The following is a 22,800-nucleotide window of genomic DNA, read 5'->3' on the forward strand; positions in this document are numbered from 1 at the left end:
TAGGCAGAACATGTTATAACAAAACCAGAACCTTCTAGTTCCTTAGGTAATGACCCCCCAGCCTGCCTCCTGCAGCCTCAGTTTTTTTTCTGCCAAGTGAAAGAGAAGGACCTAGGAGCCCTGCGGGCCCATCGGTCCATGGATTTTTTTCTGCAGAAGTTTGCCTTTTGCACAGATCCTGTGATCTGCTATCAACAGACGGTTGGGTGACAGGCTGGATACCCTTATCCTTGTAGTCTCCCCAGCCTGGCCAGCGAGCGTGTGCAGACCAGAGCTCTGCGCTGGGTTGGCCACGACATGCCCCCCAACTCCAGGGGCGGCCAGTGGGTGTAATGCCCTGGGGCACACATATGACCGGGCTACTGATGTCTTCGTCACAGTGTGCCAGGCCAGCAGCCACCCAGTACTGATCGTAGAGTGGGTCTGTAATGGAATGTCCTCAGCTCATCCAGAATGGTAAGTACAGCTCTCCCGACCTTGGTGGGGCTGAGCAGCTGGGCATTCCTTGGGAGGTCGATTCGTGGGTCCCTCCCCTCCCTCTCTTCTCTCCCTGTCCCTATCTTCCCTCCCCCTTCCCTGTGGGGGATGCTGCATGAGCTGCTGAGCGGTGTGTGCCCAAGGACAGGGGCTTCCCGGGGGGGCTCTCACCTGGGGTGGGGACTGCTCTGGGTAGCTGTGCCCTGAATGTCTGTAGGTCTCTCCCCTGGGTGTCTGGAGGCTGTGTCTGCTGATCACTGTAGAGCTGTTTACCGCCATTTCCTCTGCCTGTTTTCACTGCCCCTCATGGCATACAGTGCTCGGGGGCCATTTTTGGTGTGACCAGGGAGCAGCATGCTCTGACTCCATTTTACTGTAGTCCGGCGGCCATTTTCCCTGTGATTATGTACTTTATACTGGACGCTCAGTGGCCATTTTGTTGAAGCCTGAACATGTTTTTCATGTTCAGCGCTGTACTGTGGGGCTCTACACAGCGCGGTTCCATCTCACAGCATCTGGGAGCTGACACAGGACACGGGCACTCCTAGCTGGACAGCGTAGAACTCGTCAGGGTGGTGAGTCCTGCGGTAGGGGTCCCTCAGCCTGCAGAATTTAGGAGAGTGGGGCCATCACTGTCCTAAGTCCCCAACAGGTGGCAGACAGGGTAGGGACAGCATGGCTTCAGAAACTGGTGTTTCTTCCACCGAAATCCAGGCAATTGCAACCGGTTCGCCTGCAGACAGTGCAGTGCCTCTGGATGCTTTGTCAGTGGTCCTTGATACGTTTGTTGTCAAGATGGAGGCGGTGCGTGGGCGCAAAGGTGGTAAAAACGGCTCCTGCCCCATCCTCTGGGGAGAGCTCTGACACAGACTTGGGCCCTGCTGAGGCTGGTGACCCCTGCTCTGTCATTTCAGACAACGCTGACCAGGACCGATCAGACAGTGAGGATGAGTCCCCGTCCGGGTCCGTGCACGACAAAACGCTTGTTGGAGCACTTATCACAGCTGTGCATGATACCCTGTAAATTCAGGAGACAGCAGATCCCTCTGCTGATGTAGTGGTCCCTTTTGGGTCCCGTAAGCCAGCCCGTACACCTAAGGTGTTTCCGTATCTGACTTATTTTCGATAAGTTCATATACAAGGAATGGGGGCAACCACAACTGATCTTTTTAAGTCCCAAAACGCATGGCGGTGCATTCCCCTTGAGGAGAGCCTTCCTATATAATGGTCGGCTCCTCCGGTCGTGGACCCCCCAGTATCCAGGTTAAACAAGTAACCATGATCCCGGTAGAAGGGGTTCTTGTGTTTTAGGACCCCACGGGCAGGAACCGAGGCAGTGGCCCGTTCCTTATTTACGGTTGGGGGGTCAGCAATACAGCCAGTACCGACCACAGCACTTGTGTCGCAGACACTTACTGAATGGACAATACTTTGCACCGCAAAATGTAGAAACAGCAGGCTACTCCCATCTGCGTGGAACTAGCAGACCAGTTAGTGCACAGTCGTAAGTACATTGGAATGTGGCTCTGTATACGTTTCCTCTGCTATCCAGGGTTTCAGTGTCAGCAGTGGTGCTGAGGTGCCTGATTTGGCTGAAAGTCTGGTCGGTGGACCAGGCATTTAAAAAAAAGCCTTGATGGATTTACCTTTCCTTGGTGAGCAGCTCTTGGGAGCCTCGTTGGATGACATTATTAAGAATGTCACAGGTGGGAAGTGAACCTTGCTCCCACAGACCTGAAAGACTAAGGAGCCACGCCGCAGACAAGGGCCCTCATTTCCCGCTCAAAAGAGGCTTTTCCATCAGTCCGGGACTTCGACAAAATGATCCTAGTCCAGCAGGACGACCCTTGGGGATGGAAGGGTCCTTGGATCCGCAAGCCTAACATGCCTGCGAGGATGTGTTACCGCATGAAGGTTTGCCCCCGCCCGTCATACGGGTGGGGAGGTCGCCTTCGTGAGTTTGCAGTCCGGTGGACCTCTCGGCTACCTGGCCAATGGGTCTGTGAACTGATTTCCTTGACTACAAGATAGAGTTCCTCTCTTGGCCAACAACAGATCTTCCCTTCCAGCACATCCTTACTCCCGGCTGGCTGGGAGGCCACATGGGGCAGTATGGGACCTGCTAAACCTCAGTGTGATAGCGTCTGTTCCGGTGTCGGAAAGTTGCCAGGGGTTCTACTCCAATCTGTTTGTAGTCCCCAAAGAAGGAAGGGGTATGTCCAATCTTGGACCAAAAGAGCCTCAATTGTTTTGTTGCGTACAAAGGCTCAGTGTGAAATCAGTTCGCTCAGTTGTTGCTGCACTCCATCAGGGGGACTCCCTGGCGTCTTTTGACATCCAGGATGCATACCCACACATGCCCATATGCTTCAGGCATCAGAGGGTTCTGTGAAATGCAGTCGGGGAAGTCAACTACCAGTTTGTGGCTCCCCCTCTTTGGCTTGGCTTCAGCACCCCGAGTCCTTAACAAGGTATTGACTTCAATTTTGGCGTTGTTGAAACAACGCGGGATCGCAATCGTGTGTTACCAGGATGACCTTCTTCTGAGAGCAGCTTCCACCTCAGAATTAAAGGAGTATGTGGTGATCACCATGCAAACCCTGCAGGTATTGGGTGACTGTTGAACCAAAAAAGTTGGTGTTTTCACCGACTCAGAGCCAGAGTGCCTAGGCTTATCGCTGGACTCCATGGAAGTGAGAGTTTCTCCCTTCAGACAAGCTTCAGACTCTCAGAGCCATGGTAAAACTATCGCAGAGCCGCAGGTGGTCGTCACTGCGTTTCTGCATGCGAGTTCTGGGCCTCATGGTGACCTTCTTTGAGGTGGATCTGCACGCCCACTTTCCACCAGAGTCTCGCAGAAGGAGATATTGACACAATGGGACATATCTTCATTATCCCTGGATCGACAGATCCGGGTGAGCCAGTCAGTCAGGGGCTCCCTATTCTGGTGGCTGAGGTCCCCGGCACTCCAGTCCGGGAAGTCGTTCCTACCTCCACATTGGACTGTGATCATAACAGACTCCAACAGACAATGTGCTCGGACTCAGAGCAATCATGTTTGCCTCTCTACATAGTCAATGAGACTACGAGTCATTTAACGCCACAGTGGTGGCATATGTCAACCTTCAAGGAGGAACAAGTAGCTCGACTGCAGCACGGGAGGTCGCTCACATCCTTCAGTGGAGAGATTGGCGGGTACCGGCCTTGTCGACCATTACATCCCAGGAGGAAGAAACTGGCAGGCAGACTACCTAAGTTGCCAGTTGATGGGCCCAGGAGAATGGGCATTGCATCCAGACAAGGTCAGGCTATGTGCCTGTGGTGGGCCACACCAGACGTGGATCTCCTGGCTCCCGTCTCAATCGGGCACGCCGAGATCGTATCCAGGATAAGAGATCCTTAGACGGATGTGTCAATCGCGCTGGTGGCTCCATGGGATCAGTACCGGCTGATCTACGACTTTTCTCAGAAAAAGCTACTACCACGTCTGCTCCAGAGTGGAAGCCGAGGGGGTTCCAGTAATGTTAATACCCCAGATTGGTCTTGGTGTCCCTGACGTGCCGACCTAGTATGCCTGGTTGTTAATGCTCCCTGGCGACTGCTGTTGTGAGAGCACCTTCTGTGTCAAGCTCTGATTATCCATCTTGTTTTTACCATAGCTGGTTTTAACAGTATGGCTGCTGTAAGCCAGATGCTAAGGTACCGAGACCTGTCAGACTCGGTGATCTCAACTATGTTGAGAGCACGGAATTCTTCTTCTCGGAAGATATACCGTCGTACCTGGAAGACATACAGCTTTATGTGTAAGGAGACATGATGACATTCTTGCACCTATTCAGTTTCCAGGATCCTGCTGTTTCTACAGCAAGGAGTAGACCAGAAGTTGGTTTAAGCACCTTTAAGGGACAAATGTCAGCCTAGGCTGTTTTTTGTCAGTGACTCCTGGCGTCTCACTCTCTAGTGAGCACTTTTGTTCAAGGGGTCCGACATGTAGTTCCTCCGGTGCGTCCAACGTTACCCCCGTGGATCCGATCCTGGTATTGTAGACGTTTCAGAAACCGCCATTTGAAAGTATCAGAGAGATCCTCCTTTCCCAGAAAGTGGTTTTCCTTCTGGCTGTTACATCGGCCAGGAGGGTTCCGGAAATTCCCTTGTTGACTCTTTCCAGAAAGTGGTCTTTCTAGTGGCCGTTACATCGACCAGGTGGGTTTCGGAACTGCGGCCTTGTCTTGCAAGTGTTACCATCTCTGTGTCCTAAACCTACACATCCTAAAGAGGTGGCCCTCCATTCCCTAGATGTAGTCCGGGCTCTGAGGGTGTATTTGTCTGCTACGGCTCCCTTTCGAAAGTCAGACTCCTTGTTGATTTCAGTGGCTGGTCTGAAAAAAGGCATGGCGGTCTCGTCGGCCACCATTTCCAGGTGGATCAGACAGATTGTAGTACAGGCCTATGCCTTGAAGGGGTAGGTGCCCCCCTTTCCGGTCACGGCCCACTCCACCAGGGTAATTGGAACGACTTGGGCCTTCTGACATCAAGCGCCTGTCGCTCAAGTGTGTAAAGCGGCCGTCTGTTTACACCTGTACAAAATTCTAAAAGATAGATGTTCGTGCATCGGCTGATGCCTGTTTTGGCCGCAAAGCTTTGCAGGCGGACGTGTATTTGCAATTGCACTTACATTGTTTCAGTTTTTTTTTACACAAAACACTGTTGCTTTTGAGTAAATGCACTGTTGCATTTGTTACCGCAAGTTTTGAGGCGGTTTGTAAGATAGTGACTCCCAGATTGAGGAGTACTCTGTTTTTTTGTGGGTAAAAGTTCTATGCTGTTCCCACACTGTTTTTTGTGGGTGAAGTTTTATGCTGTTTCCCACCCCACCTTTTGGCACTGCTTGGGGACGTCCCGATGGTCTAAGAAAGGAGCTGTGTCAGTCTGTGAACGTAAGAGAAAATAGGATTTTTTTACTTACCGTAAAATCCTTTTCTAGTAGTTCACCGACTGACACAGCACCCTCCCCTCCTATTTTTTACGTTATACTGCTTGTTGACGTACTGAGGCTGCAGGAGGCAGGCTGGGGGTTGTTACCTAAGGGACCACCGCTTGGGCAGAACTATAAAGATTTTGTTATAACATGTTAAAATGTTCTGCCTAGTCCTCTCCTGAAGGTGGCGTAACAACCCGATGATCTAAGAAAGGAGCTGTGTCAGTCGGTGAACTACAGAGAAAAGGATTTTACAGTGAGTACAAAAAATCCTATTATCCCGTTGATTAAAAAAATTTAAATGGCGCATACAATTGTGCCATCATGTGTTTTGTTTTTCTAAAAAAATCCAACACGTTGGATAAGCCAGTTTTGGTCATGGCATGAAAATCACGTGTCGTAGCTGGCACACTAATGATGCAAAAAACAAGCCTGATGATTGACAAGAATTTTAATTTGATTTTTGACTCGTCTATGGCCTGCTTAAGCCACTGTTCTGCACCACTTGTCTTGAACTGCTCCCCTCCCCCAATATCAATGGTCCTATGGAATCATTTTGCTAAATGCTTGTGATTTGTGTCACAGATCTCTATTAATATATTCTATAGGTTGGACAGCCACATTATACATAGAACCAAATGTGATCTAGGTTTATCCATGTGCTGCATATGCACATTTGTGTAGTTGTCTCTAAATTTGAGACACGTTTGTTTTTCTAATTTCACCCAAGTTCATTATTTATTTGAGTTTTGATTGGATTTTGTTGCATCATTTACATGCTTTACACTTTGAACCTTGCTTGTTATTACCCTGTAATATAAGCTTTTTAAGGTTTATCACAAACTTGAAGCATGTAAGCATAAATCCTGTCTCCCAGCATTGTGAAATTACATTTCTTTTTTCTTCTTCTTACCTTACAGGCTAATGATACTTACCTTAAAGTGGAAAAATATCAAAATGTAACAGGAACGTGGCATACAGTTCATAATGATGCCTCATGGGAGACCAGGTAAGCTGAGTCTTGGTATGCAGTGTCTTCCACAGTGATGTTTTATTCTTTGCATTAAAGTGGTTGTAAACCCTTACAAACCACTTTGACCTACAGGTAAGCCTAGATTAAGGCTTACCTGTAGGTCCATGAAATATCTCCCAAACCTATACGATTTAGGAGATATTTGCCTGAAGACGGGCACCGCTGTCTACAGTGCATGCGCCGTAGACAGCGGCACGCAGGCGCACTGAGCGTGGCATCGTCGATGACGAAGATGCCGCGCGTCTCGGCTCCCGTGCGCATGCGTGGGAGTGACGTCATCGCAGCTTTGCCGAATGACAGTGGCAGAGCTGCGAGACCCCACCGAGAAGATGGACTACAGGGGACAGCGGAGACTTCGCTGGCTCCTGTGTCAGGTAAGTGACACATAATGGGCTACTATGCGATGCATAGTAGTCCATTATGCTTTGCCTTTGCAGGGAATGAAAGAGGAAGTAAACTCATCAGGGTTTACTTCCTCTTTAACATTAGTTCCTTTTATGCCACAAATGTACCTTGAGCTTCTACAGTGCTGTACTCCATCAATCTGTTGGCTTTGTATACTATATATGTAGTAAGGTCCCGGGTCCCCAGAGGCCTAGTGGTGACCTTCAGAGTTAGGGACAGCTGACATCCTTCTGTGTAGAGTGGGTTACAAGGCATGGTGGGTGTAGTGCAAGGTATATTCATGGGCGCCAGACACTTCTTTAATGCAAAAAGACTTATTTTCTCTTTAACAGAACTGTAGCAGAGAGGGTTTAGGGCCAGGACACCCTTAAGAAGTTGCAATGGTAATTAGCAGACTCTGAGACTTATATAGGTAGACAGCCATACAGGGAAAGGCACCAAGCAAGACACCACATCTGCATGTGTAGGATCGCTGTCTCCTATGGTACAGTCTTATAACAGTTTCTAACACAAGTTGTAACAAACTTCTGTACTTCCTCTACAATCACTTCTTGTAGACCTTAACTCCACTGAGCTCCCAGTCTCTCTCACTAGACCTGCTGATCCACTGCCACTTGATCTCCCAAGCTCTTCCTCAAGTATCTTCCTCAAGCGTCACCCCACTGGCCTGCTTGGTCCCAAGCTTGACACACAAAACTGCTCTACAAGCGTCACCTCTGCTGGCTGGGTCCCTAGCTTGGCACCCACAGATACTCCTCAAGCTTCACCCCACTGGCCTGCTTGGTCCCTGGCTTGACACACAAGGCTGCTCTGCAATCGTGACCTCTGCTGGCTGGGTCCCTGGCTTGACATTTGCTGAAGTTTCCCAATTCATTACTGTCCCCGGTTGGTGAGACTACTACTCCAGTACTTGCTTCAGCTACTCACTGTTGTCCTTGGTAATAAGGTGGTTTGTCCCTTAGTAGTGACAGCTTCCCCTCTACCTCCTACCATGACTGGTTCTAAAGCTGGTAGAACCGTTACTTAGGGTTGAACTGCAAGCCACAGTCCCAACCCTATGCTGCTCTCTTGCTTCTGGATAGGCCCTCACACAGCCTAGAAGCCAGATGTCCCTGGGATAAGCCTCAGACTCTGGCCTATCAGCCCAGGGCAGCACAACACACATCCAGCCAGACAGCCATTTAGGTGGCACAGAACCCGATCACTTGACCTCACCCAAATAAATAGGCTCTCCCAGCAGGCCAAGGGTCCCAAGAAGATCCCTGCCCATTGGCTGAAATACCCTATCTATTCCTAATCCGTCCTTGCAATGCCCTTGTATAATCTAATGTCACCAGATACACGGCCATCTAGTGACAGAAGAGAGAAGTGCAGAAATTCCAGAATTAGGGTGGAATTAATTGATTGCTTATCAATTAGCCAAGGTAACTATACCTGGCAGGTACATTTAAGAGCAACCCTGCTTAAACATCAGGGTGTTACATATATTAAAAGAAAGTGAGAGGAAGTCTTTTCAAAGTAAGGGAAATCCTATGGAGCAGAACCAAACTAAGTTTAAGATAGCGGTATTAAAACACAGTGAAAAAAAATACCAAAAAAAGATACCAAAAAAATACCAAAACATCCTTAAACCCATGATTTTTAACTGCTATTGGAAAGTAGAAACATCATGTACAGGTGTTAAAAAATAGTGAAAAGGTGACAAATTTGTCTTGAAACATTAAACTTTAAGCTGCACTAACTAAACAGGCCATTTTTGTGGTGTGTAATGGGCTGGACCCCATAGGAATCTTCCCCCGCCCCCTTCCCCAGGCAAGCCTCCTTCCCCTTACTTTTGTCTCTTACCTTCTGTCCACCAACACTACTGGCTTTCCTCCATTCCTCATTTCCTCCCCTTCAGCACTGTACTCTTTATTGGGCTCCAGAGCATTCTGCCCTATTCTCTACCTTTACTAAGGCGAGTGCCTTCGCTGGCAACATTTGGCCTCATTGGCCCATCTTCTGAATCATACTGATGATTACAAGTACACTTGTACTTTTTACAACTTGTGAAGTAATTTGATGAGTTATCTCTACATTTTGGTGGACATGCTACTATTTACCTGTCTCTGCTACTTTTTTTATGCCGCATTCTTCTATACATGATGTGTTGTACAACTTTAAAGCAAAATATGAAAAACCCAATAAAACTATTGTGAAACAAATTAAGGAAAATCATCTCTTAGACAGCTGTCACCTTGACAAATGTCCCAATTAGAAAGTTGGGGTAATGAATAATCTTGGATAACTCAATGTTTTTTTTCCCTGACATAGTGTTGGTGACAATGATTAGTAGAAAAAAGAACTTTCTATCAGGGACACAAAACCTGACAATGTTGCTACAGTGAATTCCATGTTATGGTATTACTGATTACCTAGTACTGTGTACCATGCTGTAGCTTCTTCTTCCATAACCAGGATTATGGTAAAGGCAGAAAAGATAGCCGGTTTAATGATCGCGTAGGACCATCCTGAAACTAAGTTGTTTGAAATCTGCAATAGTTGTTTAATGGGTTGTTTAATTATTTTTCATCTTTTTTACCCTTCCTTGCTCAATTATTGCATGTCATTTATAAAAGCTTTGAGTTATTGAGTGAGGAATTAAAGTACAACAGGCCAACAAGGTCCAAAGATCGTATCACAGAAAGCGGAATTCTGATGTTCTTTGGGTTGTTGTACATTGTACACTGTTTTAGTAGAAGTGGGTATACAAAACCATTTGAAAATTATGAATGTTTATAAAAATATTTCTAGCTATTTATTGTTACAAATGTGTAAAATCTAATTTAGAATGAAAGATATGCCTCGCCATGTGGAAAGAACTGAATCCTGTATAAGTCCTATATCTGGTCACAGCACAGAATATATCTGATAACTGTATCTACATATATACACGGTATATTACTAATTAGCATATACTTTATATTTTTACAGATATTACTGGCATAAAGGGACTGGTGGTCAAAGCAATGCTACAATTGAATGGCACATACCTGTCTCAGCTGAACCAGGAATCTATAGGATTTGTTACTTTGGTCATTATAAAGAGAGACTTATACCTTCTACCATAAAGCCATATGAAGGCATTTCATCTCAGTTTGAGATCCGAAAGCTTTACTAATGTCCATGTTAGACTGTTGGGTTTACAATAAAGTTATGTATTTCTATTACAATAGATAGATCAACCAGAGATAGGTGGAACAAGGCACCAAATGTATTTCAATGGTTCAGGAAGATGGAGCAGTGCTGCGATAAACAGATTTTCCTCATTAAATAAAAGTGATATGAGCTTACACCTGACTTTTCTTAAACTTTAAAACAAACATGGTATACCTGTCATTAGTTTAGGAATAGTTTGATGTATTTAATCTTGATGACATAACAAGATTTTGTTAAAGAGGAGAAATAGCCCATGACCTATACATTGATTATAGAAGATTGTTTGCGCTTGAAAAGCAAGTCTTATGTTAAATCGGTTGTGAATGGTTGACTGTTATACATATGTGTTATAATTACATACAGTTACTCATATTTAACATTTGGCAGCCCTTTAATTTTGATGACTATAAAAAAATAAATATGGACTAGGTCAGAGTCTTATTTCTTGTGGCAGCTTCAAGATAGATGGGTTTTAGAGGGGAGTGAATGTAAAAGGGTTCTACATTTAGAGAGAGAGGCTATTTTTATATATCGTAATAAATAAGGTATGATCTGTCCCTTAATAATCTCAGCATGCTTTGGTGTAACATGAAAGTAGTTTTAACAGTACAGTGATATATCGCAGATTTACTTTCTCAGTGTCCCAGATTTCTAACTATCTGTCTTATTGCTAAATGTGGTGGCCAAAATTGAAATTAACAATATGTTTTCCTTGTTCCTGTAAGACTGGACATGTATAAGTGACACAATTTATCTTTAGGTAATTAACCCTTTAAATCAACCTTTCTAAAACTTTTTACCCTGGAGGAACCTTTGAAATATTTTTCTGGTCTCACTGAAAATGATCATACCCACAGCTCATGACCAGTTTTCAATAAATAAAAAAAAGAAAGAAATGGATGTACATACCCCCATCATGAAATAGTCATGAAATGAAACACAAGAATAATAATGGCCATAAATGAAACATGGAGAGTGAAATTATGGCCAGTGTAGATGTGACCCTTTGTACTAGTAAATAAGTAACCCTTTACATTGATGATTAGTATAGAAGCGACCCCTTAGATTGATGGTATAGGTGAAATAACCCAGAGCAAACCTCTGAAGGAATTCCAGGGTTCCTCAGAACTCCAATTAAGAGAGGATGATTTATATAGTACTGGCTACACAAAATAGGCTGGTCTATTTGGAATGGGACCTGTAATTTCAGAGTTCCATATACCTGGAACAATAAAAACAAACTGTATTTCCTAACATGTTACTTCTTGAGTGGTTATATTGTGAAGAAAAGCGTTCACACGAGCCTGCTCTGCATTGTTTTCACCGGCAGGAAGGAGGACAAAGCTTTGCGCAGCATGCCGCAACACCCTGCGGCAGCACCCAGCTACACAGTACAGTCTTTAAATATATTGCAGCTTACCAGTCCTTGGATTTAGTGGTTGTAATCGTTTTTGAAGCTAAGAACATTTTCAAAAAGTACAAAAAATATCAATTGATCTTATCAGAAATGACCTGGTCACTTGTGAGCTGAAAAGAAGGCACAAACATCATTCTCTTTCTTTTGTAAACTACTAGTCCTATCAATCCAGCATGTTATAGATCAAACAACAAAGAAAGACATGTTTAAAGTCCAGTCTGTATGAAAAACGTGGCTCCCTCTATAGATACAATTAATTTATTATAGATGCACAGGGGAAGATTTACTAAAAACGTAGCACTCGGAATCTGGTGCAGCTGTGCATGGTAGCCAATCAGCTTCTAAGTTTAGCTTGTTTAATTAAGCTTTGACAATAAAACCTGGAAGCTAATTGGTTTCTATGCAGAGCTGCACTAGATTTTGCACTAGCCAGTTTTAGTAAATCAAGCCCATAGGGTCAGAAAACTGAAAATTGTATACTTACCTTCCATAATTTTCCTTTCCTGGTGCATCTTCATGGCAGCATACATTGGGTTGTGACTCTGCCCCCGCAACCTGATAGGATTGGTTAGCTATAAATTCTAGAGAGGAACCCACCACAGCATTCTCTGTATGCAATTTTCCGTTTTGCTGTTGCATCATGGCAGCATACACTGGGAAATAACTCGCCACTCAGGTGGGTGCTGGAAAGTACAGTTTTATTAACAAGAAACTGAGGAATTAGCTTGAATAACTGTTTTCCCAAATTCCACAGTTGTCAATTGAGCAGGATCCACTTTATAATGTGACATAAATGAGCTTTTGGAGCGATCGTCTGATAATCTGATCATTAGTGCAGAGCACCAAAAAATGATTTGTAAGATAACAGAAAAAACTATTTTCATGTAATTAGTATGGTATTTGCACAACAAAAAAAATCAATCGACCAAGACTGCACATTCTCGGAAATGAAAGGATACATTATAATACATCATTTCTGAAGTTATATTTTGTCTAATGAGAATTTTTGTAACTTTAGTAACCCATTTGTTTTCCATATGAGACTAGCATGGAAAAAAAAATAATGTCCGATATTCTCATTGTGTGTATGGGCCTTTTATTCTCGGAGTAGAGGAGTAAGGAAAAACGAATTAAACTGGCATACATGCATAGGTTTTTATTTCATTCAGCCAGTGGGCTGAATTAAAGAAAACACTAACAGATTCATCCATCCACATAAGAGAGGTGGAGGCAGAAATCCCCTCTGTCGAGATGTATTCTGACAGTGGGGACTCTTCTCTGTTAGAATATACTAATCAGTTCTGCAGCTGATTGGCTGCAAGCCACTGAACGAACAAGGTTTTCCACAAGTCCCATTCTACAGAAGCTGATCTCATGGGCAGCTAGCTTCTGTCTAACAGGCAAGGCCACACATAGATCAAAATTCAGCTGGTCCCTGCTGAACCAAACAAATTTTGATCCGTGTGTACCCAGCTTTACCTTATTCCTTGCTCCAATAAGCTTTCTCCAGTGCTGTGACTGGTCTTCTGGAGCTCCTGGGTGAATTGTGAGTGTCTGTGGTCACACTCCAGCCTCATCATACCATAGAACTCATATACACGGGAGCACTAAAAAATGAGCTGTAAAGCTAGTACCGACGGCAGGAAAAAAGCAGCGTTAAAAACACGATTTTATCAGCATTTTGCATTGCGCATTTAGCCGCGCTCGCTTTTAGCCATGCTCGCTTTTAGCAGCGTTTCTCTGCCTCTATTCAAAATCAATAGTTCCCTATGGGAGCCCATTGATTTGAATAGAAGTCACACCAGAAGTCGGATCATAATGATCCGACTTGCGGTGCGACTTGTGTGCTGAGGATCTTGAAGAGATCCCCCCCGCCAAGATGAAAAAAAATGGAGTAGCCCCCCCCCCAAGATCCATACCATACCCTTATCCAAGCACACAGCCCGGCAGGCCAGGAAAGGGGAGGATGAGCAAACGCCTCCCTCCTGGACCATACCAGGTCATATGCCCTCAATTGGGGGGGTGCTCTGGGGCAGGGGGGGTCCTGCGGCCCCCACCCCAAATCACCTTGTCCCCATGTTGATGAGGACAAGGGCCTCTTCCCAACAACCCTGGCCGGTGGTTGTTGGGGTCTGCGGACAGGGGCTTATCTGAAGCTCGAAGTCCCCTTTAACAAGGGCGCTCCCAGATCCTGGCCCCCCACCCTTTGTGAATAAGTATGGGTTACATTGTACCCCTACCCATTCACCCAAAGAAAGTGTCAAGAAATGAAAACACTTCACAGGTTTTTTAAAGTAATTTATTAAATCAGCTCCAGTTTCTTCCGATTACTTCTCTTCTCCATCCTCCGGTGATGTCTTCTCCCTCTGCCAGGTCTTCTCCCTCTTCAGCCGGGTCTTCTCTCTCTCTGCTGTCTTCTCCCTCTTCTGCTGGGTCTTCTCCCTCTCTTCTTCATCCGATGATGACTCAATGCAATCTCCCAGTGTAATGCTGGGTCTGCCTGGTGCAAGGACTTATATTGGCATGGGGCAGGGCCACCCGCTGACATCATCTGGATACCCCACCCCTTGGGATGTCTCCGCTCTGAGCATGATGGGGAAGTGACATCACAAGGGGTGGAACCCCCAGATGATGTCAGCAGGTGGCCCCGCCACATGCCAATCTAAGTCATGGCACACGGCGAACCCAGCACTACACCAGGAGATCGCGTAGAGTCAACATCAGAAGAAGAGCAGAGGGAGAAGACCCGGCAAAAGAGCGAGAAGACACCGGAGAGAGAAGACCCGGCAGAAGAGGGAGAAGACAGTGAAGAAAGGAGAAGAACTGGTGAGGGGAGAAGAACTAGCAGAGGGAGAAGACACCAGCGGAAAAGGGAGAAAGGGGGCTTCTAGATTCCGAAAACTGCGAAACTGGCAGAATAGGTTCTCACCGACATCACTTCCGGCCATGCAGGACGTGCAGCCGCAATCTTGGATGGGAGGACTTGTTGAACTGGAAATCCAAGCAGATAGAGAAAAACAAAAGAGTGCAACCGAAGGTAAAGAATAGGGGACAGCTGCAATATAATAAGCCAATTTAAGGTTTGTACAGTGCCAGGCAACATACCCTTGAGACCAACAGAATGGGGTACCTTCCATCCATTTAGAGACTGTACAGGCAAGGACTTCCACCCAGGAGAGGCTGAACCTGGCTGGGGCACATGCGGTAAGAGGTGCCGAGCTAGCCATCCAGTCCTGAACAGAAGAAAAAGAAAATTCTGTAGTAGGTTCCTATAGCTAACTAGTCTTATCAGGTAGTGGGGGCAGAGTCACAACCCAGTGTATGCCATGATGCGACAGACGGGGCCATATTTAATGCAGGGCACATAGGGCAGCTGCCCAGGGCCCAATCATTGTGGGGGGCCCAAAGCAACTGCCAACTGAGCCCACACTGCTTCCCGCTGGAGTTTTGGCACTTGGTGGCTGCTCACTATTGTCACTTGTAAATACAGAAGGGGACGGTGGGAGCTCTGAACTGGAATCTGGGGGGAGAGCTTGGATGTGCACAGCCCTCAACCCTGCACGCCATACAAAGCTCACCCCTCAAACCCGCATTTTGCACATAGCACACCCCTAAACTCTGCACTGCATACAAAACTCACCCCTCAACCCTGTAGTTTGCACATAGCGCACCTGCACTTTGCACATATTGCACCCCTCAACTCTCTATGTAGCGCATCCCTCAACCCTGCACTCTGTATGTATTGCACTCCTCAAACCTGCATGCCTAACATAGCGCACCCCTCCACCCTGCACTCTGTATGTAGCACACCCCTCAATCCTGCACTCTTTATGAAGCGCACCCCACAACCGTGCACTCTGTACGTAGCTCACCCCTCAACCATGCACTTTTTATTTAGCTCACCCCTCAACCCTGCACTCTGTATGTAGTGCACCCCTCAACCCTGCAGGCTGCAAGTAGCTCACCTCTCACCCGTTCACTCTGTATGAGCTCACCCCCCAACCGTGCACTCTGTATGTAGCTCACCCCCCAACCGTGCACTCTGTACGTAGCTCAACCCAGCACTCTGTATGTAGCTCATTCCTCAACCATGCACTCTGTACATAGTGCACTCTTCAACTCTGAACTCTATGTAGTACACTCCAGAACCCTGCAGTCTGTATATAGTGCACTCCTGAAACCCTGGTTTACAACAATGCCTCACAATTTGATGCAGACATAATGATGTCCAGTAACCTCTAGAAAATAATCAGTGAACAGTAATGATCAGCTGTAATCTCTAGCGACCAATCAGTTAGCAGTAATGATATGCAGTAACCTCTAGCAACCAGGTAGTGAGTGGTAAGGATTGCAATAACCTCTAGCAACCAATCAGCAAGCAGAAATAATGTGCTTTAACTCCTAGCAACCAGTCAGTGAGTGGTAATGATATGCTGCAACCTCTGGCAACCAATCACAATCGCTGCCTGATCTGCTGCAGTAAACTGCTGGGGGCTTAAGACACTTTAAGACATACTGAACAAGGCATGGTAATGCAGACAGGTACTTACTAGGCAAAAGTCAGTTGCTAGGTAGCAATGGGTGATGCTTAAATTAAGCACCATAACTTGCAACCAACCAGGAGAAGAAGACAGTGGCAGGGATGTGTAGGCTGTAGGCCAGCCAAAACTGAGAAGGCTAGGCAGACAGAGCTGACTTGCTGCCTCACAATGAGGATGGTTTGCGAGAGCCATTCTAACGCCAGCTAGTGGGGGCAGAGTGCGCTTTGTCTCTGTTGTTCAATGACCGAGAAGTGGGGAGAGCAGGGATCAGTGGGCTATAGAGGGTGTCAATGTGTCTCAGGCTCTCAACAATTTATAAGTCAAGGATGTGAGTCCTCAGTACAACTAAATAAATCATTATCACATAAAAGCAGTTTTCAGCGCTGCCTAGTTCACATAAAATAGTTCCTCCTTAATATGAAACATATGCTATCATTGGGAGACAGATAATGCCTGCCAAACAAAACAGAATAACATTTTTCAAGACCCTGGATTTGGTAATGAAGCTTCTTCAAGTTTTGGCTAAAAGTATTAATAAGTCATAATCTTGTGAACCCTGTGCTGAAAATGAGCAGAAAATAAAGATAAGAATATTCCCTTTCCGTGTCTTGGAAATGTGTCTATATTCACGTCACTTAGTATAAATGATAATTGGATAAATGTAAATGGGAACCAAACCAAGTACATATCCTGAGAAAAAGGAACTTGTTATGCTGTTTTTATAAAGTACTACTATATTTACTTTATATGAATGATTATGTCGATTAAAGTGGAGTTTCACCCACTTTTTTCTTCTTTTAATGTCTGTTTTAAGCATTTTAAGTGCTTTTACCAATGGCTATATAAAATTATTATTTTTTTTTGTAAAAAAATAACTTTTTTCTTAATTTGTCTGCAGCACTTGCTGGATTGTCCACCTAGGCGATTTTCAAGGGGGAATCCCCTAGTGACGAAATCTTATGTTATTTCCAGACCACTGCTATGGTAACATGTCTGGATGAAGGAGCGCAGCGCAGTGACATTACTGCGCAGGTGTGAGATCGGGAGGTGCGTGCTGGGTAGCCAGCTGCACCTAATCCCGGAAATAGATACCAGAGGGCTTCAGAACCCCTCAGTGGACATGGACCCTGCCAGCTTCTCTGAGATCAAGGTAGTCTTTCTTTACTTTAACTGAAATTAAACGGAATACACTATAGACACTATAGACACTAGATAATTGTGGCAGATAAAGTGAACAGATTACAGCGGAGTTTAAAAAAAAATTAACTTGGGGGACTGGAACTCTGCTTTAACTGCAAAATTTAACTGTAATGCCGCGTACAAATGGTCGGAATTTCTGACAACAAATGTGAGCTTGTTGTCGGAAATTTCGACCGTGTGTATGCTCCATCGGACATTTGCTGTCGGAATTTTCCGTCAACAAAACTTGTCGGAAATTCCGAACGTGTGTGCACAATTCTGACGCACAAAATTCCACTCATGCTCGGAGTTTGGGCCAACATCCGTCGGAAAAAAATCCACAGTTTTGTTGTCGGAATGTCCGATCATCTGTACGCGGCATTACAGTTTAGATCGCTCATTCTTGTTGGAATACATTGTTCATGTATTTTTGTACAACAAATACAGATATATTATGCAGCCAGTAGATGGCAGTGTTTATAAGATTGTAGCTGGTCTACAGTAAACTTGATGTCTTTTCTCCGTATAATAACGTTTCCTGTTTCAGTTTAGCAGCCCATGTGAACTGTGCACTGTCTGTTCTGTAGGGCTATAACATCTAATGCTGCGTAAACACATGATCGGACTATCCGGCTGACCAGAGTCCGCTGGACAATTCGCCCATGTGTGGGCTCCGGCGGACTTTTTCTTCCCAAAAGTCCAGCGGACTTTGAAAGAAGACTTGACTCAAAATTGTCTGCCAGACTCGGTTTTCCGGTGGACAATCCGCTCGTCTGTGTGCTAGTTTGCCAGACTTTCCAAATGAACGGACTAGCCCACACATGGACTAAAGTCCATTAATTTATTTATTTTTTTTTATTTTTTTAAAGTCCATTCATTTTGAACGGGACTTCAGGTACGACAGGACTAGTGAAGGAAGTCAATGTTGCCGCCTCCATCGGCGAGATTGACACCTCACGAGCCCCGTGGCCTGGTATGGGTTTTAAGGGTAACCCCTACGCTGAAAAATGGCGTGGGGGTCCCCCCAAAGTCCATACCAGACCCTTATCCAACCACGAAACCCGGCCGTTCAAGAAAGGGGGTGGGGACGAGTGAGCGCCCCCCCCTCCTGAACCATACCAGGCCACGTGCCCTCAACATGGGGGGTTGGTGCTTTGGGGAAAAGGGGCGCCCTGTGGACCCCCCACCATACAGCACCTTATCCCCATGTTGATGAGAACATGGGCCTCTTCCCAACAACCCTGGCCGTTGGTTGTTGGGGTCTGCGGGCGGGGGGCTTATCGGAATCTGGGAGCCCCCTTTAATAAGGGGGCCCCCAGATTCCGGCCCCCCACCCTATGTGAATGAGTATGGGGTACATCGTACCCCTACCCATTCACCTGAGGGCGAAAAGTGTCAATAAAAAACACACAACACAGGTTTTTAAAGTAGTTTATTAGGCAGCTCTTCTTCCGACTTCGGGGGTCTTCTCGCCAGGCTCCTCCGCTGTCCTCTCATGCTCTTTTGCCACTCTTTTGCTAGTGGAGGAGCCCGGCTTTCTACTTCGTCGTTGTCGCCAACTTCGGGAGTCTTCTTCCGACTTCGGGGGTCTTCTTCCGACTTTTCCGTGCTTTCCGGCCTCTTCTCCCACTCTTTGGTTCTTCTGCCGGGCTCACTATCTTTTTCTAGCTCTTTTACTAGTGTTGGCCCAGTCTTCTCGTTCGCCGCCATCACTGCCGTCTTCTTCTTCCTTCTTCTTCTTTCTTCTCTTCTTCCGATGTTAACACAACGCTCTCTCCCGCAGTAATGCTGGGGATGTGTTGCGTGGCGACTTATATAGGCATACGGGGCGGGTCACGGGTGATGGCACATGGTGACCCCACCCCTTATGATGTCACAGTCCAAGCATCACCCGGGATGGTGACATCACTATGTGACCCTGCCCCTTATGCCTATATACGTCGCCACGTAATGCATCCCCGGAATTACTGCGGGAGAGAGTGTCGTATCAACATCGGAAGAAGAGATGAAAGAAGAAGACGGTGGCGATGGCGGCGAAGGAGAAGACCGGGCCAACGCTAGTAAAAGAGCTGGAAGAAGATAGCGGAGGAGCCCAGCAGAAGAACCGAAGAGCGGGAGAAGAGACCGTAAAGCGCAGAGAAAGAGAAAACCGGGCTCCTCCGCTAGCAAAAGAGCGGCAAAAGAGCAGAAGATAGCGGAGGAGCCCGGCAAGAAGACCCCCGAAGTAATAAACTACTTTAAAAACCTGTGTTGTGTGTTTATTGACACTTTTCCCCCCATGTGAATGGGTAGAGGTACGATGTACCCCATACTCATTCACATAGGGTGGGGGGGCTGGAATCTGGGGGCCCCCTTATTAAAGGGGGATCCCGGATTCCGATAAGCCCCCCGCCCGCAGACCCCAACTATCAACAGCCAGGGTTGTCGGGAAAAGGCCCTTGTCCTCATCAACATGGGGACAAGGTGCTTTTGGGTGGGGTGGTATGGACTTTGGGGGGACCCTCACGCAGTTTTTCTGCGTAGGGGGTTACCCTTAAAACCCATACCAGGCAATGGGGCTCGCGAGGTGTCAATCTTGCCGATGGAGGCGGCAACATTGACTTCCTTCGCTAGTTCCTGAAGTCCCGTTCAAAATGAACGGATTTTAGTCCGTGTGTGGGCTAGTCCGTTCATTTGGAAAGTCCGGCGGACCTCCGCTGGAGAGTCCGGCAGATTGTCCACCAGATACTCCGATCGTGTGTACGCGGCATAACAGGTTATGGGCCCAGGCATAGCCCAGACACCCAGGGAAAACCTGAAAGCCTAGTCATAGCCCAGTCAAGGACAGCTACAGCAGATAACTGCAAGATACTGTAACAGAAAGAAGACTGCAACAGAATAAAATAAAAAGGCCAGTAATACAGCTGCAACCAAGCTTTCATTTGCAAATCTGACAATTCAGAACTACCGGTCTTGGAAATTCAAGATGAAAATGATGCTAGGATTTTTTTTAGGGGGACACTGTAGAAGAGGGTGTAAGAAGGCACTCTGGTCCAGAGACACAAAGGGGGCACTCTGGAGGTACTAATTTATTACCTTCAGAATGCCCCCTTAGTGCCTCCAAAGTTCCCTTTTACATCCTCCAGAGTGCCCCCTTACATCTTCCAGAGTGCCCCCTTAGTACAGTACTACTCTGGAGGTACTAATGGGCACTCTGGAGGAGAATGTAAGGGGGCACTCTGAAGATTCTAAAGGGGAACTCTGGAAGATATAAGGGAACACTCTGAAGGTACTAAGGGGCACTCTGGAGGATATAAGGGGGAACCCCGGAGGCACTAGGGGGCACATTGAATGATGTAAAGGGGAACATCTGGAAGATGTAAGGGGGCACTCTGGAGGATATAAGGGGACATGCTGGAGGTACCCAGGTGACACTCTGGAGGATGTAAGTAGGCACTTTGGAGACACTGATGTAATTCCAGTATATATCCCATAGTTTGCTATAACTTTTGCACAAGTCAACCAATATACGCTTATTGTGATTTATTTTTACCTAACATTAACATGTAGCAGAATGCATATTGGTTTAAATTGATGAAGAAACTAGATTTTTTTACATTAATTTATGTATGTATGATGTGTTTTATAGCAGAAAGTAAAAAATATTGTTTGTTTTTTTTCAAAATTGTCAGTCTTTTTTTGTTTTAGTGCAAAACATAAAAACCACAGAGGTAATCAAATACCACCAAAAGGGAGCTCTATTTGTGGGAAAAAAAGGACATAAATTTTATTTGGGTACAGTGTCGCACGACCACACAATTGTTAGTTAAAGCAATGCAGTGCAGTATCACAAAAATGGCCTGGTCAGGGAGTAGGTAAAACCTTCTGGAGCTGAAGTGGTTAATAAAGAACATTGTCAAATGTGTGCTATGTTTATTTACGTTTGTCATTTTTTTGTGTGTATTTTTTGAGGTAACAGGGTTACTATATATGTAACCCTTACTCATTCAATCAGGGAGCCCCTTATTTTAAGGGGGGCATCCAGATTCTCCCCAATTGACTCTTATATCCAGTGGGCCAGGGATGTGAGGAAGAGGCTCTTGTCCCCATGTTGAAGGTATGATGTACATGCATATGATTCATTCCTCTTAATGTAGAAATTGTGAGTTTTGGGGGAATATGTTATATGTGCATGTACGTGTGTATGCCAATACACTAAAGCATCAGCATTTACACTAAAGCATCAGCATTTACCCCAGTACAGTTGCCATTTCTTTTATGGCCTGCTGTATTAGTGCTAATGCACACGAGACGCAGTTAAACGCGCGTTCAGATGCAGTTGGACAGTTTTTTCAACTGCACCTGAACTCATTCAATGTTATCCTATGTGTCCATGCACACAGTCTCGTTTTTTTGCGTTTATATGCAGTTGCGTTTAATCTCGTTTTTCCAGAAGCAAAAAAATGCGTTCAGAGACAAAAATTTCTGCGTTTCAGACGCAAAACGGGGCTAAACGCGGCTAAACGCGGCTGAACGCGGCAACCGCGTTTAGCCGCGTTTGCGTTTATATGCGTTTTTAAAGGAACCCAATTTTTGGTACCTGAAAATTCTGAAATATGATTTAAACTCATAGAAAACAATAAAAAATGTTAGGAAAAAGTTGTAATTACTTTATATAATTCATAGAGTGTATTTACTTTGTGACACAATCCCATAATATCTCTAGTGTTTCCATTAGCTTGTACAATGAGGAATTCCTTCACTTCTTTGCCCCAAATACTCATCCAATTTCTAATCTAATCAGTGGCTCCACCTAGTCTGGCCAAGCCATAGCATTGTCATAGAAAAACTTAATGTCTAGTCAGCCCCCCTCCCCCACCATGTTTCCATGTAGAACACACATCCTTCATGAAACTGAAACTTTTTTCCACAAGCCACCCCCCTTCCCCCAAGCTAGGCTTGTCCACACCTTGGATTGCCATCTTTGAAGACACATCTCCTACACCTTGGATTGCCAGCTTTGAAGAAACATCTCCTAAAAAATGACTTCTGATGTGAGCCAAAACAACTTGATTGAAGTAATTCAAAACTATGTACAATTATGGGACAAATCCCATGAATTGTACCCTGACCGGATTGCTAAACAAAGGACATGGGAAAATGTGGCCAAAGACTTGACCCCAAACTGGGAAGACCTCTCCAGATCCCAGCAAGAAACTCGAGGTAAGTTCAATCTATATTTGGTCAAAATGTTGGGGTATGTTAATTTGTATTTTCAGTTTTTAAGTTGATTTTTAATCATTGCACAGTGGCATCATTTCAAAAAAGATGGAGATCTTTGGCCGACAGAGTAAAGAGAGATCTAAAAAAAGAAAAAGAATCAAACCGCAGTGGAGCCCAATCCACCTACAAAACCCACCCCTTGACTGTCCAATTGTCTTTTTTGAGGGACAGTTTAATTTCAAGAGCGTAAGTAAACTTAAATTTATTTATCAATTTATATTATTTTGTAACATTAATTTTTTTTTTAAAAGTAAAATTTTTAAAATTTTAACTTGAGATCTAAATTCTTAATTTTTTTATTTTAATATAT

At 45.4% G+C, this 22,800-nt stretch overlaps 1 protein-coding gene across 1 annotated transcript in view; it reads left to right on the forward strand.

Moving 5' to 3' along the window:
* LOC143930134 (putative neutral ceramidase C) overlaps positions 1 to 10,521 on the forward strand; it is a 130,323-nt gene extending 119,802 nt beyond the window's left edge. The window contains exons 20-21 of the mRNA XM_077454152.1: positions 6,376 to 6,464; positions 9,867 to 10,521. Of these exons, the coding sequence (XP_077310278.1) occupies positions 6,376 to 6,464; positions 9,867 to 10,053 (276 nt within the window). The 3' untranslated portion in view covers positions 10,054 to 10,521. The remainder of the gene's footprint in view (positions 1 to 6,375; positions 6,465 to 9,866) is intronic.
* The last annotated feature ends 12,279 nt before the right edge of the window (positions 10,522 to 22,800 follow it).

The sequence above is a fragment of the Lithobates pipiens genome, unplaced genomic scaffold, assembly GCF_037356315.1.
Source record: "Lithobates pipiens isolate NorthernLeopardFrog02 unplaced genomic scaffold, aLitPip1_a1.2 Scaffold_25, whole genome shotgun sequence".
NCBI lineage: Eukaryota > Metazoa > Chordata > Amphibia > Anura > Ranidae > Lithobates > Lithobates pipiens.